We start from the raw sequence: 19,323 nt of genomic DNA, 5'->3' as shown, positions 1-19,323 counted from the left end.
GGGGGTGGGGTAGGGGGGTTATACCAGTAACGCTGCTCGCTGGGGAATTAGAAGTGTAGGTGGGGGCTTGGTTGTGTGTTGACAGCGTTATATTAGTATGCTGAGGGGTGACCCAGTAAGAGGAGATTGTTGTGCTGGAAGGAGGATGGATGAAGCATTGGGAATAATGGGAGTTTTCTTGCTGGAGCTCTATAATCCTTTCATTGTCTAGCATAGCCCAAAAGACAAAGAGGGGTATCACGAGCTCCCTTTGGTTTTCTAAAGCCAACAGAACCACTGGGACACCCGAAATCCCTTACTGTCTCAGTTGGGTCACTGAAATGTACAAGGAGCCATTTCTGAAAAGGCCACCGCGTTTGTTGCATCGGTGCAACAGGGAATGAAAGCTTCACATTCACAAAGGCTTTTCCAGCATTTTGACAAATGAGACGTATCACAGAAGGCGTTTATCATCCGAGTCATAAACAGGCAGCTCGGCTGGATTCATTTAACCTTCTGCTAAACTGTTAACAAGGTATGGTTTAGTGGTTATCTCATACACAAAAAAGAGTCAGTACTACAGTAAAGATGAAGCTGACAGTAAAAAAAATAACTGGAGTGTCTCAGTGTTTTCCATATTTATCCTTTGTTTTGCATGTGTCTGGCGCAGGCTTTGCCCCTGTCTGCCTCAGATCCTCGTATCTCCCCTCCCACTGGAGGCAGATGGCAACATGTGAAGCGTGTCAGCGCTCTGGGTCTAATGTATTCTGCCCTCAAATTAAAAACGATGTGGGATTTCACATTTGACCATGAGATGGTCGTGTCGGCAGGCATTTCCTGCTCTCTGTCTTGGCTTGTCTAAGGACAGGAGCAGATGTGCGGGGACGACGTTCAGCTCAAAACGCAAAACTCATCAAATATTTAAAAGATCAGAGGAAATGAGTAATACACATTGTTGTTCAGCTCCTGGGGGGGCGTGGATTTAAAAGAAAACCTGTTATTTCAAATAAGGTAAATAAAACTTAATTGGCATATTTTTTGTAATGCGCTAAATTTGCTCCTGTGTTTTTTTTTCTGTGGTAGACTAATAGCAGATATTAAAATAAAGAATAAAAGTCTTCCCCAGATGCTGACTGTGCTCGGTCTCCTGCTTTGTCTCAAGGCCACCGACACTATTAGCAATTTTTTATCACCAGATGAAAAGAACCCCAGCAAGTGATTATCTTGGGTCCTCGTTTCAGTCCATTAAACCAGCTAGTTTTGATATAATATCAGGTGTGCATGAGATTGGACTACTTATTTAAAGGAGTGTCACGAGCAAAACCCCGGCAGTCCTCCACAGAAACCATTAAACACCAGCCTGTCCAGATCTCATTTGTGCTTCATATGAGTCCCGAAGGTATGAAAACCTCTCACACTCTCTGTTTCACACCCAGCACGTCCTTGAGGGCTAAACATCAGTCAGCTCAGCACAAAGAGGAAACAGCCAGATAAACTGTGACTGACACTGTTTTATAGCAGGCTTATTGTCAGGGCAATATGCTGGAGTCCCGCGGTGTCAGGATGGTTTACTGTTGCAGGGCCTGATCAAATGTCTCCTGTGTGCTGACGAGAATCAGCGAGCAGAGGACTCTGACCTGAGGTTAGGACCACAATGGGCACAGCCCCAAATCTCAGCGGGCGTCCATCACACTCTCAGTGAGACTCCTGAAAACTGGTGAAGTCAGGGTGTGCATTTTACACACACACACACACACACACACACACACACACACACACACACACATACACACATCTCTAACACATCTACAGACTTTAACACATACAAAGGCTGAACTCTTCTGAACCCTCAGATAAACTCAGGTGGATTTTTAACTTTGAGGCACTGAGTTTTATTCTTGTAAAGCAAGAATAAAAGCCTTGCTGATACATGAAACCACTGCCAAAAGGCGAAGGCAGACGATCATGTTTTCGCCCTGGTCTGTGTGTGTCAGGCTGTTACCAAAATATCTCATGAACCACTGAAGGAATTTCAAAGAAACTTGCAGAAAGTGATCGTTTTGTTCACCGACAACTGACTGACTTTTTTTAAGCTGATCTCTGAAAGTTAACAGCGGCGCGCAAGAGCTCTGTTTATAATTTCGCCATTAACTATTTGAAGTCAGCTCTGTCTGTCTGTTAGCAAACTATTTTATGAACCACTGGACAGATATGAATGAAACTTGCAGAAAGTTATTAATGGATGTTTAATTGTAACCGATTCACTTTCGGAGCCACCCCAGTTGAAGATGGCCACCATAGCTAATCAACATTAGCCAATACATAAATGGCTGTACCTCAGCCAGTCTTTACAGATATTGAGCTAAAATGCGATGTAGTAGTAGCTGATAGTCATTCACAACAAGTTGTGTGAGATCATGTATAACTTTATATTCAAGGTTTGACAAAAATGGCTACAACTCTGTCGTTTCTGAACATAAAATGAGCTAAGGCTAAAGCTCTGATATGAAAGGTGGCGGGCGATATGCATTCTTTCAAGGAACGCTGGACCTTTATTTTCCCAGTTTTAAAACCAAGATGACATTCAGCCAACAATGACACAGAGAAAGAATGAATTCCTGACTCTGTAGTGCTTTCTGTGTGTCGTCTTAGACTGGATTTTTAACTTTTAATGGTTTTAATCTTAAAACTACGGCTTTATGATCATGCACAAGACTGAAGTTGGGTTACTGCAGTTCGTTTCAGCACGTGAGCTTTGTGAGTTTACTAGTGCAGCAGGTTATTGGAACTGGACGCAGCAAGAGGGACAGAGTTAACTGTAATCTATCTCATGACAAAGAGCTATTCATAAGAGGGTTAAACTGATTAGTGGGACAGGAGGATTGAAGAGAGAAATTTGGGGGAGTGGGAGGGGGGAGTTGTCAAAGGCAGGGGCCAGTCCCAGACTTATGATTGTATTCAAATCAAAACACATCCCACAATGCACCACTGCTTGGCTCCCTTATGCACATACGGATGAACAAAGGAAAAAGAAGTGCTGATGCTTCTCCAAACAGAAAAATCGGTCTCCTTCCATGGCTACCCCTGCTACTGTAGCACCTAAAGTTGGCAACAGAACATGTTTGTCTTTTGTCAGTATTGATAAGTAACATTCCTTTAGAACAACGAAACCCTTCTAGAGCAGGGATCTGCAACCTGTATTACTAAAAGAGCCATTTTTACCATCTCTTATACTAAATATAATTTGCGCAGAGCCACAAAATTTACTTGAGCTTTAAGATTAAAATAAAAAATTACACTATAAAGTTTCATTTATTAAGTGTCACTCATGAAGTTATTGGTTATGTATCACTTAAATGTTTTCAAAAGCCCATAATTTTACTTAAAGATTAAGGTATCAGGCTTTTATTAGTCAGATCCATATTTCTATTTTTCTCTTTATTTTAAGGATAACTTTCTGTGTGTTAATGCATCAAATTTTATCTCCAATAGATGCAGAAAACTACTTCCTACTTTTATAGCAGTCTGTCTCAGTGATGCTGAAAGTTGTAAATTTTCTGGTGGATTTTAAGAACAGCTACACCATCCATCCATCCATCCATCCATCCATCCATCCATCCATCCATCCATCCATCCATCCATCCATCCATCCATCCATCCATCCATCCATCCATCCATCCATCCATCCATCCATCCATCCATCCATCCATCCATTTTCTCTACCCGATTCTTCTTTCCGGGTCGCAGGGAGCTGGTGCCTGCCTCCAGCCATCACTGTGCGAGACGCGGGGGACACCCTGGACAGGTCGCATGTCTGTTAGCTCAACAATGAAACAAAAAAAAAATCACTGCATTTTAAACTTTAGTGAAAACTCGAGTCACATTCAACTAATTATGGGAGTTGTGTAGCGTATTTTCTGGACTATAAGGCGCACTTAAAAGCCTTCAATGTTCTCAAAAAAGGACAGTGTGCCTTATAATCCGGAGTGCTTTATATATGTAAGAAGTCGTAATGTTTTAGTATTACTTTGGTAAACTACAAAATCGCACCGCTTGCAGCAAAAAATCTCAGTTATAGTCGTGCTTTGTAGCGTCACTCCGTGCGTGGTGCGCAGACTGCGCGGCGGAGGCGTTTATACTTGACGCTTACATCGGTGCAGTATTTTCCAAAAAGAGACTGGACTGTTTTGTTTTGCTTAATGTGCCTTATAGTCCGGTGCGCCTTATATATGACAAAAGTTTGAAAATGGATAGTGCGGAAAATACGGTACACGATGCACTTATTGATGTCTGCCAATGTCTCTTAAAAATCTGAGTTCACAGGCAGTCCAACCACCTAAATTATTAGTATTAATCTGCTGCAGAAATGTTGCAAACATATTATAAGTACTTGAACTGGAAAGCTATTAAAAGTACCACTTCCTGTTGTCAGCTTAAATATAAATATTTCTCAGGTTCATGTTATTTTTGGTCAAAGTTACAAGGAGCCACTGCAAAGAGTCGGAAAAGTCACATGTAGCTCCAGAGCCACAGGTTGCAGGTTCTAGCCATAAAATAGAGCTGCACACTATTAAAAAAACTTGTGATGTGTGAAATTATTATTTAACAGAGCAATGATGATATCAGTTATGATAAAAACATATTTTTCTCACTTTCTCATCTGTCATCACTATCATCTACACCAGGTGTGGTCATCAAGGCCAGAGAGAGTCCATTGGATTGACCAGAAATATTATAAACCTGCAGAACATGAATGCATGCCACTTGAACTATAATGGCTTATTATTTACTACAGTCCTTTATGCTATATTTCAATGATGGTAAATTTGCAATATATTGTGCAGCCTTACCAAAAAACTCACTAAATACAATCTGCCTGCAAAAAGTGTGTTTGCTTAAATGGAACCATGATTTGAATAGCAATGGTTTCACCTGCAGAAAAAGCCACATTGAGTGGAAACACAGTAGGTCCTATCAGTAAGACAAGGCCGGCCACCGGCGAGTGGCACCACTCTGAAAGCTGAGCCGGTCCCAACCCGCCACCCACTGGGTTAGAACCTCACTCGCTAACACGGAGAGGCTGCCTCTCAGGAGTTCAAACAGCACTGGTGGATTAGCGTTTCCATTTTCTACACTTGGCTGCACTAAACGCAACCTGTTAAAAACAAAGACTTGTTTTAAGGTAGATTGGAGTTGTCATGTGATATCCACCGGATGGAAAAAAATAATAATAATGAGTAGGAGGAGGGTAGACACGAGGGGAAGCAGCAGCTATTGTTTCAGCAATTCCCTCTGTTCGCCTTAGAGTCAAAAGGCGCTTGTCTCTTGAGAAGGACTCGTGGACATTGTGCTGAAGTAGGACCTGGGGGGGTGATGAATGTGTCTGCTGGATCACAGAGGTCAGAAAGGCCAGCCTCTCATTGGTTGTCCGTGGATTATCAATGCACATAATTTGAGTAACCTCTCTGTAACCTCTTCTTCAGTTCCTCTCGGATTCGAACACAGCGTGGATTTTTTTTTTCTGATCATTTCTCATTTTTTTCACTTTTGTTTCTGATCATCAAGCTTTTTTGGGGGGTTGGGGGTACCGAACACCTGCCAATTGCCATCTGAGATTTTAATCCCAGAATGCAACATTCCGATTTGAATAAAGCAACATTTGTCGCGCAGTCTGGGTGTTTTGTCTGTCCGCGGGGTGAAAAGAACAGTCCCCTCTTTCTTCCTTTTATTATTTCTCCCTCTCTCCCCTCTTTACCGCTTGGGATTTTACATGGAATGCATTTTTCACTTCTATTATTTTTTTTTTTTTTCATCCAAAGCGATGTTTTCCACCACGTGCAATTTTTCAAACCTGTGACAGTAGAAACCCACCCCTCCTGCACGATCAACCCGCCTCCTCCCATATTCGGCTGTGTCGTGTTTCTACAGCAACTGAATTCAAATCTAAACCTACAGCCCCGTCTTTCCCTCGGTCTCATCGCTATGGTAACCTGAGAGCATGAGGAAGGGGGCGGAGGGGGTGTTGCCGTCTCTTTGTAGTGATGGACAAGAGGGAGAGGCTACAGGAAAGGGTTAAGTGTTTGACAGTGAAAGCAGAATTCCCCTGTGTAGACTAAGGGGGCAGGGCAGGCACCAAATTTTGAAAATCAACATGTATACACACCCACGTGCTTCTGGACCCAGCGGGCTTGGTGGGATTTCCACAGGCTGTGTTTTAGGGTGCAATTAGCCGCAATGATCTCCCAACTCTCCCATGACGCGTACCCGCACGAGGATTAGTCGTTTTATTTTCATCTGCAGTGGGAAACTGATTCCACATCGGAATAGAAAAGGTCGCGTGTGGGAGGATCCCTTGACGCAAGATTAGAGGAAGAAGCCTGACTCGAACCCTGTACCTGTTATCATGTGCCTGCTCATTTCCTCTTTTCCCAGCCCTGCACAGTTGTTTGAAATATGCTGACCTGAAACCAAAGGTATTCATTTTATGGAGCACCACCCATCGAATTCTTGTCCATCTTTTAGGAGGTCAGTCAATCATTAAACTCAACTATTAAGCACAGCAACAGCCCCAGTCAGGAATGCAGGGTTAATTGTTAGCTATTGTTGCCTGTCTTCACTCTCAGTGTGGCCTGTCCTAAGGCCTTGGATAGAGTTAAAGGATTTTTATAGCTTTCAGGCTTCATTCAGGCTGCTGTGTGAAAAATATACTGTGATAAATGATGAGAATATTATCCATGTTGTTTCAAGTTTGCATGGATTTAGGTTTTGCTGTATCCAAAATTTGCCCTCAACCTGAAGTTTGGAGATAATATATTTTATGCGTTTTTTTGTTTATTTTATTATATTTCAAAGGGCGATTTAATAAGACACAGTTCGTCCAAACTGCATAAGGCAAAAACAGATTAACAGGTTGCTGGGAACTTTTTTCACGTTTCCGTGTTTACTTTCAAACTGCTCTGGCAGGCTCTGGAATGAGCATCGTGTGTGTTTCCCCCCTACCCTCCCCTGCCCGCATCCTCCTGTCGTTTAAAGCCCTCGGATTGAAGGGCCCAGGAAAAAAAAAAAAGAGTTCATTGAGAGACCGAATAAAAGGAGGGGGTGCACCCAAAAACCAGGCTGCAGTCACCAGGCAACTAGCAGATCAAGTTTCAAAGCCTGACAAGGAGTTGTAAGAAGTACAGAGAGGGGAATAGGAAGCTGGGTGCCCTGTGTGTGTGTGTGTGTGTGTGTGTGTGTGTGTGTGTGTGTGTGTGTGTGTGTGTGGTAGAGGGGTGTGTGTTCTCGCGGATGGATCCATCTGTGTTTTAGGGCGTTCACACAAAAGTCCCCTGTGTGCATCTGCCATGCTTCACATTGCTTATCTTGCTCCTTTAGCTCCTCAATGAACAATGCGTGTGACTCACCTCTTCATGCCCTCTTGTAGAGTTCCTTTTTTTTGTTTTTTTTTTAGCTGAAAACTACTGGAATAAAAATAAGAATGACTCAAACATATTTTTTTATTTTAGCGATTTATTGAAACAACATTCAGGAATTTTTGGCATGCTCATTCTGGCTCTTTACTTCACCCACCCAAACCCTAAATGACAGGACACCGTCTTCATCTGTCAACTTGTATATCATTTTAACCATAACTTTGGTGATTCATGTGTTTGCGCTCCACCTCGAGGCCGCTGACTTCTCATCATCTGAGCTGGAGCTGGCCGACGAGGCTGACATGTTAAATCTCGACAATTTTCACTGCTGTGCTGCGGTCTGCATAGATTGAGGGCGAGGATAATTAAGAAGTGGCTGCACTTCTGCACAAACCAAAATGGTGTCAATTTTGCAATATCAACATCTCCATCAGGGATGAGAAAGTAAAACAGTGCCTCGTCTGGCTGCCTGACAAAACTCTCCATGTCTCTGGTTGAACAGAAGGGACAAAGTGTTTGTGTGTCTGAGGTTTCTTTTTCAGGCTGATTGTTGTTAACCTCCTGTCAAACCCAGCCCACCTCGCCCTGTCGTGTGGGATGAAGCCAGAGATGGGAGAAATAAATACATTGTTACAGCGCAGTCTGTCACATGTCAACCATTTCAGATCCAGTTCATGTTGCCGTCATTTAAATAGCACAACAACAACAACTCTAAATGGTATTATTTATTTGTCCTCGCTGACTGAAGCTGTCAGTGCTCAGGCTGCAAACGCAGTCTGCAGGCTGTGAGGAAGCTCGGTTCTGCCTTTTTAGGTGTTTTATTTTTGTTCAAAAGCTCAAGATTGTGGGGTTAATTTGGATTTGATTTGCTCATCACTTCTGCTGCTTTTATAAATCCCAACTATCTGGTATTTTATGTACTACAAACATGACAATTATAGCTGGTTTTCACTTTGTGCCTCTTAGCCAAAGGTTTATGAGTTTGACAGTGGCCTTTGTGATAATAGATGTCTGTGTCCTCGGCGTGATAAGCCCTCTTCCTGCACATGCTGACTCTGCCTGTCTGCCTGTGTGAGTGTTTGTGTTTTAACCTTTTTTTTTTTTTTTTTTTTATTCTTTTCATTTTTGCCATTATACAGCCACATACCTATGTTTTTTATTACCTCTCTTTCAAGTTCTAAACTTTTGAATTTTTTTTTTCCTCTTTGCTTTTCCATCCTCACCCTTCCTCCCGCAGGGCGTGTGTCTCTGACTCGGGGCGCCTCTCTGTTCATCGAGCGGCTCAGCCTGGAGGATGAGGGCTGGTTCGAATGTCGCATCCTTCTCCTGGACAGCAAAACCGACGACTTTCAGAACGGCACGTGGACCTTCCTCTCAATCACAGGTGCAGCACCGCAGGGTCTTGGGGACACGGGAGCTGATCGTTTTGTTGTTATTTAGAGCAATCGCAGCATGAAGCCTGGCTGCAACTGTGAAGGCTGAACTTCCTGAGCGTCACTGGATCCATATGGTCCTCACATTTTTATGCTTGGCCTGCTGTGAAGAACCAGACAATCCGTGAGGGAATAAGGAATAAATGTCCGAAGCTTTGAACTCGCATACATCTTCACTCTTTATCAACCACCACTGAGATTAAAAAGCTGATGTTTTTTCTTGTGTCTGTGTGTGTATTTCCTTGTCTTCTATGTTAGCATAATATGTGATGAAACCACTGGATGGATTTTAAGAAAACTTTCATTAATCATCAAATGTACATTTACAACTGATTAAGTTATAGAGTCAACCCAATACAAGATCGCTGCTACAGCTAATCAACCTAGGCCAAAAAAAAAGGCTGTAACTCCAGGATTTTACATATATTGAGCTGAAATCTGGTGTGGTAGTAGCTGAACACATCTCACAAAATCTCACACGAGTTTGTGCAAAAAAGTCATTTACAAGGTTTAACCAAAATGGGCAAAGTTCTATCATTTCCCATCATAAGATGATCTTAGCTTAAACACTGGCGTGAAAAGCTGTGGCTTGTTTTAGTTTCTTTGATGCTGAGCCTTTAATTTAAACTGTAGTGGTGTTTTGTCACCCAGAGTGTGAAGTACTGCTTTGATATAATTGTGCTGCAGTGAATAAGAGGCCGACACGTTCTGCATCGGGTTGCAGGTGACCCCTTTTATACATAACTGCATTAGAGCTCGCATGTATTGAATTTCATATGTTGTTACCTAAGAATGCCTCTAACAAACCCCAGACTCAGCACAGAGCATTGCACACAACCACTGGTGACATGTTTCATAGAAAGTTTTCCAGTTTAGTGATCATGTAGCTTTTTCTAACTCTATTACCAGTGGTTCACTCTGAACTCTGCCCCTTTTTGAGAATCTATTCTTTAAATATGCTCTTGCTGTTTGGATTCCCTTTTTTTGTAACCCTGTCTTTTGTTTTTGCTCTTTGTTCCAGCTCCACCTGTGTTTATTAAGACACCGCCAACGTTTGTGGAGGTTCTGCTCGGAGACTCGCTGACTCTCAGCTGCGGAGCCCATGGCAACCCTCGGCCGACTGTCGTCTGGCACAAAGACGACAGCCCCATTGAGAAACATGAAAAAATAAAAGTGAGGCACATCAGCAGGTGGCACTGCAGTACTCTAATTAAATACCTAATTTAGTACTTCATCAGAGTGGTAGCTTCGTTGTCTTTGTCCCTCTTTTTCTCGTTGTCTTTAATCATCGTATTCTTTGCCCTTGTTTCGTTTTAGGTGCTCAACGGTACCTTGTCTCTGGGATCGGTCACACAAAACTTTTCAGGAGTGTACAAATGTCATGTGTCGAACTCTGAGGGGAACGTGACCCACTCTACACAGATCCAGGTCCAAGGTCTGTGTTCGGCTTTCATTCCCTGTTAAAGAAAACAACACGCAGCTTTTTGTTTGACATAAATCGGTAATAATTGAAGAGAAGTGGTTGCATATAGTTGTGTACGCTGCCACCTACAGTTCATTCCTTTCTTTGAACTGATTTAAAGCACACCAGCCGTCATTACTGATTTGCTTTATTCCTAAAAAGGTCCGCCAATCATCATCATTTCCCCCGAGGACACCACCCTCAACATGTCCCAGGATGCAGTTCTGCAGTGTCAGGCTGACGCCTACCCTTCAAACCTCACCTATGAGTGGTTGAAGCAAGGGCAGAATGTTTACCACATTGAGTGAGTCCATATTTAAAACGAAAATCCTTGAAGATGTTTAACACATAAACATGTCACATTATGCTTCTCCACAAAAAGATCTGAGATCAATGTTTAAAGGAATCAATCAGATATTTTTCCAAAGCACGCTGCTAATGCAATCAGTTCTAATTAGATTATTCATTGTGTGATCAGGAGCACACTGTGAACCTGACACAAAGGCGATTGTTGTTCAGATTAAAGCTATGATGCCCGACTTTTTTTAAAAAACATTACTCTTCCAGTTCATTACTCTACAATAAAATAAAACAAGGTTTTTATGTCATGTCTTAAAACGCACCACATCCTCTGTCGTGTGGTTTTAGGTCCCTGAAGTCCAGAGTGAAGATTCTGGTGGATGGAACGCTTCTGATCCCTAATCTAATCCCAGAAGATGCTGGGAACTACACGTGTACTCCAACCAATGGAATACTGACCCCACCCTCAGCTTCTGCTCATCTAAAAGTGAAACGTTAGTCTGATATCCACCGAGTCTGTATAACCATGCTCCTCAGGGCTGCAGACGAAGATTGCATTTCTGATTCCCTGTCATTTTAGATCCAGCTCGTGTTGGACGGATGTCTCGGGAAACTTACCTGCCTACAGGAATGGAGGGGGTTATTTACTGCCCTGTTCAGGCCGATCCTCCTGTTCTGTATGTCAACTGGACCAAAGATGGGAATAATTTAAATCTTGACAATGTAAGTAAACTGCCTTTGCTGCAAAATGTTTTATAAGTTTTTCACATCGTCCCAGAAATTGAAGTGAATTTCTTCCCTGTGTTAATCTGTTCAGTTTCCAGGTTGGATGGTGAACTCAGAGGGCTCAGTTTTTATAGCAACAGCCAATGACAATGCTGTCGGCATGTACACGTGTACTCCCTATAACAGCTACGGCACTATGGGCCAATCAGAGCCCACAAAAGTCCTTTTGCAGGTAAGGTTACCGTTCTTCGACTTAAAAGAGAAAAAAAATCTTGTGCTGCTGTCCAGAAATAAAAAGACCTTTTTTTTTTTCCTTCAAGGATCCGCCATCATTTCGAGTTCCTCCTCTGCCGGAGTATCTCCAGGAGGTCGGCCGAGAGTTGACCATCCCCTGTGAAGCCGGTGGAGACCCTGCTCCAAATGTAACCTGGAGCAAGGTATAGGAGATCTTTTTGTTTTGACTGAGCCTCTCTCATGGCTGATTCTTTACTTCCACCTCTTGTTGGGCTTCCTCGCAGATCGGTCCTACTCCTCGTTCCCCGTACACCGTGTTATCCAACGGCTCCCTCTTGCTGCAGCCGCTGAGCAAAGACCACCACGGGGGCTGGGAGTGTTTGGCCACTAACCGCGTGGCCACTGTCAGTGCAGGCACTGTGGTCGTTGTGCTGGGTGAGGGAGTCAACGATTTTCTTTTGTTTTTGCAAACAGATGCATGTTGTTATTCTTAAATCCAGATACATGTCAACAAGCCAGATTTACTGAAGTTTTTCTTTGTTTTTCAGGCACCAGTCCTCATGTTGTGAACTCCGTGAATGTCACCACTGAAATGCACCAGGCAAACGTGTCCTGGGTCCCTGGCTTTGATGGTGGATTCACCCAGAAGTTCACTGTTTGGTCAGTAACATAAAATAGACACATTTAGGCACATTTAGCTGCCATCACCAAGAAAACGTGACTTTTGAATGAATCTTTTGTAGGGTCAAACAGGCGTCCAGGGGGAAACATGAATGGGCGTCTCTGCCTGTGCCAACATCCAAAACCTACCTGCTTGTCACCGGGCTGCTTGCTGGCACTGGCTACCAGTTTAGTGTCCTACCTCAGAATAAACTCGGCTCAGGACCTTTTAGTGAAATTGTATCGGTGCGAACAAAAGGTTTGTGTGAGAGAACCTGTACTCTGTTTCGCCCATTCATTCTGACATCATTTTGCTCAATTAAGTCTCACCTCGTGTCTTTTCAGCTGTGCCTACAGAGCTCCCTAAAGTCGTCACTCCTTTCCTGGCCCTGGATCCTCCCACACTCCTGTCAGCTAATCGGACTGAACGAGGGGTCCTCCTACAGTGGCTGCCTCCCGAGGCGCCGGTGTCTCCGCTGACGGGTTTTGTGCTGCAGGCCCGGATGGATCGGGGTCAGTGGGTCATCCACAGCAGCAACATCAGTGCCAATGAGACTGAACTATTTGTGCAAGGACTGCTCAGGGTAATGCTGCTTGCGTCTTGCATTATAAGGAGCTCATCTTTGGAAAGCTAGTCATTTAATCAAACACAAAACTGCCTTTCTCTCAGGATGCCACTTACGATTTGAGGCTGATGTCTCGTAGCTACAAAGTTCTCAGTGAACCGAGCGGGTCTGTGAGCGTATCCACAACAGGTACGTTTGATTTAACATGACTATCCCGTACATGGATGTCAGGAGACATTTACAAAGTAGTAAATGTTTGATTACAGGAATGGAGATGTACGCCCTCCACCCAAGTTTCTTAGAGGTCATCCCTGAACCGCTGCTGGCTGGTGTGATCGGAGGAGTGTGCTTCCTGTTTCTTGCCATCGTCCTTTCTTTGGTGACAGCGTGCTACATGAGTCACAGGAGACAGCAGAGGCGCAGAAAGAAAAGACAGGGTACAAAGTGCCATGTTTTTATTTTTTTATTGGATATGTAGTTTTTGTTGATGTTAACACAGTTAAATACATAACTAAACAGTTTTACCTGTGCTGCTTTTTTGTTTTCTTGCATTTTTATAGACCTGTCAACTGCTTTCCAAAAGAGCCCATCTCAGGAGTAAGTGTCTTGATGATTTTAACTACTTTGTTTCAGACAGTTCATGTTCATATATATCACAGTTTCATGGCTCTAGATTTATTTTTTTATCGGTATGTTATTTGACAGTGAACTACTTCTCAAATATTCCATTATAATATTTATTTTTGATGCTTTAAGTTGTTTTTTTTGTGTGTTTTTTCAGAGTTCGCTCTCCTCCACGCAGCCCAGACAGCGTCCTCAAGTTGAAGCTTTGTCCGCCTCTTCCCTTCTTTCCCAGCTCCACCTGCTCACAGTTCAACCGGTCCTCCTTTGACAAAAGCAGCCGTGGAGAATATCATGATCAGAGGAAACAGCTTCTGTCTAACTCGTCTCCACCACCTCATTACACACTTTTTGAGAGCCACCTGGGTTCCCAGGCGCCCTCGCCAACTGCCCTAGAGTCCATTTCCAGAGGCCCAGATGGACGCTTCATTGTTCAGCCGCTGCAACAGAGTTCAAGCCCCTCTAGTAAGAAAAATCTGAAGATGGACGTCCTGCAAAGTAACGGTAGTGTGAATGGGTCGGGGAGCAACAGGACGTCATTCAGAGAGTCCCCAAAGTCAAGCATTATGAGCTCGGAAAAGGACGAGAGGAAGGAATCTCCTCTCACTGTGGACCTGCCGGAGCTGAGCAGGCCTCCCGCGTCTCCAGGAAGGGTACGAGCCATGGCCAGAAACTTCTCCCGCCACGGCTGCTTTTACTCTGATGATGAACAAGGATCTGAGACTCTTTTGGAGAGAGCCAGCTTTTATTCGGATAACAGTGAGAAAAAGCCCAGCGATTCTCTGAGGAGGTGTCGCATGCCAGGCAACACCGACGACCTGTTCTCCAGTTTAGGAAGGAGAACCAAGCTTCTGGACCGAGACAAGTCGTATCATCCAGGTTACCAACCTATGGAGAGTCACGTGACCAATAACAGCACCCTGGTCTCACAGCTTGAGAGTGAGCTGGAGAGGGAAAGTGTTAACAAGTGCGCCCAGCTGGCAAAAGAACGGGAAGAAATTGAGCGGGAGTTAAAAAATTATGCAGCCGATCAAAGACATTGCAGTCGAGTGAGAAAAGAAACCCATTCTAGTAAAACAAAAAGCCTTCAGAGGGATACGTCGAAGTCAAAAGAAGAACCTGTTTGGAAGCCTCAAGATGTCACGATCAGGCTGAAATGCAGGGCTTCAGATGTGACAAGTCGAGTCTCAGACTACAGGAGAGCGTGTTACTTTGGGAACACCAGCAGCCCGTTGGACAGGCTTCCTGCGTCTCGTGTGCAGTGGGACATTAGCCCCGTTACGTCTGTCACCAGCCTCATTCCTGTCCAAAGCCCTCATAAGACCACATCACCTGTGCCATTCAGAGACACTACAGAGGACTCTCTGGCTGTGGATTCATCACAATCGCCGGTCACCCAGAACACCTCGCTCCGCACGCTGTCCCCTGACGTCACCTCTGAAACTCCTGTTCTGTGTCTGGAAATGCCTGACAGAGCCAAGTCACCGTCTCCTCAGAAAAAGTCCGATATGGGCGTGAAGTCCAACACTGAGCAGAGCTTAAGGGAAAAGCCACAGGGTGCGGGTGTTGTGTCAAAATTCAAGAATTCACCTGCTTGTTCAGGTATCTCAGCCACCGACGAGAGGCCTGAATGTTCTGCTTCTGTACCATCTCACCAGACTGGGAGAACTTCGGAGGCAGGCATGATCAAAAGGGATCCCAGTCCTTCCAGTTCTTGTAACCCAAACTATGGACATGATGAAGTAGCAGCGAAGGCCAAAGACAGAGAGACTCACAGCCGGGACGATCGATGCAGTTTAGGCTTTTACTCTGAACTGGAGAGGGAAGGCGTCCGAACGCGGTCCAGAAGGAGTGACAAATGTCTTTTCTCCGATAGTCCTAGCCCCATCTCAATGTTAACTCTTGTAGAAGAAGTCGAGAGTGACCAGTCTCAGTTTTCTGTCCCAAGAATGTCAGACTCCTTCAAGGCCAAGCCTGCTGCCCCATCCCCCAAAATGTCCCCAAACCAGACAAGTGCAATTCTTGAATACCTGAGCCTTCCGGGTTTCATTGAAATGAGCGTGGATGAGCCCGTGGAAGAGCTTCAAGAGACGGATACGACTGGACAAAGTTCAGAACTGAAGCCAGAAGAATCTGTTGTGGCTAAACCCGACGTAGTCCCTCAAAACTGGGAGGTTCACGTTCAGGAAAGCCCAGAGGCCGTCTCGAGCCGAGAGCAAACTGCATCCGCTGGCACTGCAGAGAGCAGCTTTGATGCTGGTAAGAAACAAGGGCGTAGACGATCCTCCCACGTGGAAACCAGAGTAAGATTCCCCGACGACGCCAAACCAGGCTCACCTTGTTTGGAGAAGACAAGTAAGCAGCTCTATGACGAGAAAATGAAAGTTCGAGTTGGGAACATTAGCACAGGCAGGCCTGAATCCAGACTAGGATCCAGATCAGCTCACACTTTGTTCAGTGCAGCTAAAGGCGTCGCAGATATCGTGTCCAAACACACTCAGAGTTTTGCAGACACGAGTGAGTTTTCATCCGAGCAACCCCAAAGACAACCTTCTCAGGCAAGCAGGACTAATAACATCGTGTCACGAATAAGTCAAGCCCCTGTGCCATTTCTAAAGAAATCCCTAAGCCTGGGTCCCTGCAGGACTCTCTCAGGTGTGGGACAGCCTCGTCCTTTCCTCAAGAAATCCATCAGTTTAGGCTCACAGAGGTGGGAGCACTTTGAGAACCCGAGGACATACATTTCTGAGAAATGTTACTGGGATGAGTTCCCAAACCCAGATGTCAGGGTGAAGTCCTACAGTTTGGGCCGCATGCCGTCTTCCCTCCCCAGGCCAGCCCCCTGCTGGAGGGAGTATGTCCCGTGCAGGCGTCCCAGCATGGGAAGCTTAGAAAGGCCTCATCACGCACAAAGATCTTCCTACCTCACTCCATCGATGTACCTGGCCAGACAAACCTCAGGATCCCCAATGATGGAGCCCTCAGACCCACGGCGGCAGGCTGCTGTTTTCCCAGAGTCCTCCAGGTGGTCTCCCTCCTACCAAGAGCCTCTGAGGCCTGCCCAGCACCCATACGTCCCCATGTCCACCTCCATCCCTCTCCCCCACTACCAGCACTGGTCAGAACCCAGAGGGGAAAGCCTGAGATTTGTGGACTCCAGGAGAGGCCCTCCGAGGTCCTACCTGCCCAGGGGCATCAGCTGGCCCTCTCCTTATTACTCCGCCTTCCCACCCAGAGAGGAGGGAGGCTACCGACATCCGGACAGGATGATGGGGAGGAGCGGGGACTATGAGGTCAGGGATGGGGGCAGGGCCAGCTACGCCAGCCAGAGCAGCGGCAGAGGTAGCGCCGGCCTCTTCCGACAGTCGCTGTCCGTCACGCCCACGCTGCTTAGCTCCCCAGAAACCACAGAGGAACACGAGCGGCACAGAGCTGAGAGGGAGCTGCCGGAGAGGAGAGTGAAAAGGTGAAACACCACCACACCTGGACTGACAAACACTCTGGAGCAGGCTCTGTGTGGATGGATTTCTTTATGTTGCCAAAATAACATTTATTTGAATGTTTTTGTTCGACCGTGTTTTTGTGTATCTCATTAGAAGGAACACATCAGTAGATGAGAGTTATGAGTGGGACTCTGCTGATGCCTGCGTGGACTCGGAGCTCCTGGAGGCCACCAGGTTCGACCAGTCACAAATAGGTTCTCGGAGGAGGGGGGAACTTGGTTGTGACCGAGCTGGTGGCCTCCAGGATCGGCGACAGAAAGGTGATCATTTCTCTTTTACATGCTGCATGTACCTCGCTCAGCGTAATGTGACGGCGCTGCATGCGTTCATCTTATGCCATAGTGCTGTGGTTTTTGTATGCTCATCCCATGACATTCCCACCTATGCCTTTCCTGTCCCCGATGCCCCCTCCAGGCCCATCTCCCCCCGTCAGCCCACCAGTTTCCAACCCTCCTTGCTGCAAGCACAGCCGCTCGCTAAGTGAAGCGCGCTTCAACGCTCTCCGCCTGGAGTACCAGGAGTACAGACGGGCTCAGGCATCCATCTGTTCCCATGATCCCTGCGTCACCCCCGACCGTGATTCAGACTCTGACTCCAGCTCAGCTCTGCTCTAGCAGCTGAACTCGGTCCGTTACTCTGCCCGCCCTTCCTCCTTTGTCTTTTTTTAATTTTTTTTCTTTTCCACCTCTCACTGCTCGCTTGCTTTTTCCTGCCTGTGGCCGCACATGCTGTGTTTCTATGCATGCCTAAACTAATGCTTGTATTTAAAATGTTTGAACCTCAATCACTAATGTTCTGCTGTTTTTCTTTCTCTTTCACAGATACATCTAAAACACAGACAGCATTTAGGTTGAACTGAGGGCAGCGCTGTGACCGAGGACACTGGAAACGTTTCGAACTTTTCATTTCTCCCTTACAGACGTTTAGAGTCCGGCTGTTAAAGGTTGCTACCCATCATCACTTGTTTTCAGACATGTTGTCTCTCCTGTAACTGTAGAAGTACCTGACTATATTTTTCTAAGAAACAGCTGCCAACGTGTTTTGGGATTTTGTTTAACTTTGACAATCAGAAATGAAATGCTCACGAGAAAGACCTGCTTTGTGAAAGCAGACGTAGACTTCCCTTTTTAGTCTTTTAAAGGACGCTTCTGAAAGTGACGACTGTCTGCATCTGTAATGGTGCCTGTGATGCTAATCAAATGGTGCTCAAGACGTTCTCACGTACCTCCTTTTTTAATATTTTACTACTTTATTATCAGATTGTAGATACCTCCGGTAATTGTACTTTGATACTTCTGTTTCATAACCCTGCAGCAGATCATTTAGAAGAAGAGTCGGTTTATCTGCAGCTGTGATTTACCTGGAATCACTTCCTGTGTCCCACCCGCTCTCCGGCCCATCACCCTTTCAGTATTTGTTCAAAAAAAAAGTACAAATGTTTATATATAGTTTATTGCGAATGAATCCTGCTGATGTCTTGTAAAGTTCCTCCTCAGAAAATCCTTCGTGACTTTGCTTGAACGAGTCAAACTTTACCAGATAAAAATAAATTTTGCCTTATTTTTTTTGATCGTTTCAAGAGACAGAACAGAAGCTAGAGTCACAAAACTGACCAGAGATTACCATTTATACCAGACCTTTTTCACATTGTTAGTATTTCTGTATATTTATTGAGACGAGAGACAATATGCAACGATGTTTACAATTCACGTCACCGATGTGAAGACAACACTGTGAATATTTCACCGACTTCTGATTCTGTTGGAATCACAGGTCTGTTATGAAGTTTGTGCCCATCAGCCTGCTGTATGTTGTTGTTTTTTTTACTGACGTATAACCGAAGCTGTTTTTGTACATCACCTGACAAACAAAACCAGATGTTTTTTGTAGCTGTACTTTGGGAAGAGTCAACCTTTTGTACTGTTTTTACTTGTTTCCTGAATGAAAACCTTCATGTCTGTTTCTCTGATGACCGCTTTGGAAGCTTTGTACAAAGTGGGAAAGTTTATAACTTGCCATGTGTTTTTTTGTTTTGTTTTGTTTTACTTTGGTCATTTTTATATGTTTGTAATGAATAAACTGTTTTATTCCAAATGCATCCAACTGAGTTTGTAGATTTTGTGCAGCAACTTTGATGGAGCACAGGTTTATGCCACTTTCTGTATTTCTGCATACATCTGGCACAAAATTAACCCAGTTTTAAATTAGACAAAATGTAATGTGCGTAACTAATTAATTGACATACCTGAATGACAAAATTATAGTAATATTGGAGGTTAGCTGTTATTTGAAGATTCAATCAGTGATAAATATCAGGTGAGAGCAGCAGACCGGCTTTATCCTCAGGTTCCTCAAGTCTGAGTTTCGTGAAACTATCCTTACACACACACACACACACAAAATATCTTTCCTAATGTTCATTAGGGT

The 19,323-nt window shown here is 44.7% G+C and overlaps 1 protein-coding gene across 4 annotated transcripts in view; it reads left to right on the top strand.

Moving 5' to 3' along the window:
* Nucleotides 1-18,994, top strand: part of igsf9b (immunoglobulin superfamily, member 9b) — a 27,619-nt gene extending 8,625 nt beyond the window's left edge. For 3 of the 4 annotated variants that reach the window (XM_025006148.2, XM_017417244.3, XM_025006149.2), the window contains 19 exons: nt 8,629-8,775; nt 9,846-9,997; nt 10,142-10,259; nt 10,449-10,590; nt 10,935-11,080; nt 11,167-11,309; nt 11,404-11,544; nt 11,633-11,749; nt 11,831-11,981; nt 12,095-12,206; nt 12,290-12,465; nt 12,552-12,790; nt 12,877-12,961; nt 13,039-13,209; nt 13,333-13,369; nt 13,554-16,859; nt 16,990-17,156; nt 17,311-17,522; nt 17,718-18,994. In XM_025006148.2, coding sequence (XP_024861916.1) covers nt 8,629-8,775; nt 9,846-9,997; nt 10,142-10,259; nt 10,449-10,590; nt 10,935-11,080; nt 11,167-11,309; nt 11,404-11,544; nt 11,633-11,749; nt 11,831-11,981; nt 12,095-12,206; nt 12,290-12,465; nt 12,552-12,790; nt 12,877-12,961; nt 13,039-13,209; nt 13,333-13,369; nt 13,554-16,859; nt 16,990-17,156; nt 17,311-17,510 — 5,750 coding nt within the window. In that variant the 3' untranslated portion in view covers nt 17,511-17,522; nt 17,718-18,994. The remainder of the gene's footprint in view (nt 1-8,628; nt 8,776-9,845; nt 9,998-10,141; nt 10,260-10,448; nt 10,591-10,934; nt 11,081-11,166; nt 11,310-11,403; nt 11,545-11,632; nt 11,750-11,830; nt 11,982-12,094; nt 12,207-12,289; nt 12,466-12,551; nt 12,791-12,876; nt 12,962-13,038; nt 13,210-13,332; nt 13,370-13,553; nt 16,860-16,989; nt 17,157-17,310; nt 17,523-17,717) is intronic. The other variant, XM_017417245.3, reaches the window with a different exon arrangement.
* Nucleotides 18,995-19,323: the final 329 nt, after the last annotated feature.

This window comes from Kryptolebias marmoratus, linkage group LG1, assembly GCF_001649575.2.
Source record: "Kryptolebias marmoratus isolate JLee-2015 linkage group LG1, ASM164957v2, whole genome shotgun sequence".
NCBI lineage: Eukaryota > Metazoa > Chordata > Actinopteri > Cyprinodontiformes > Rivulidae > Kryptolebias > Kryptolebias marmoratus.
Note: the sequence above shows the minus strand (reverse complement) of the source record. Positions and strands in the feature narration are given on the sequence as shown.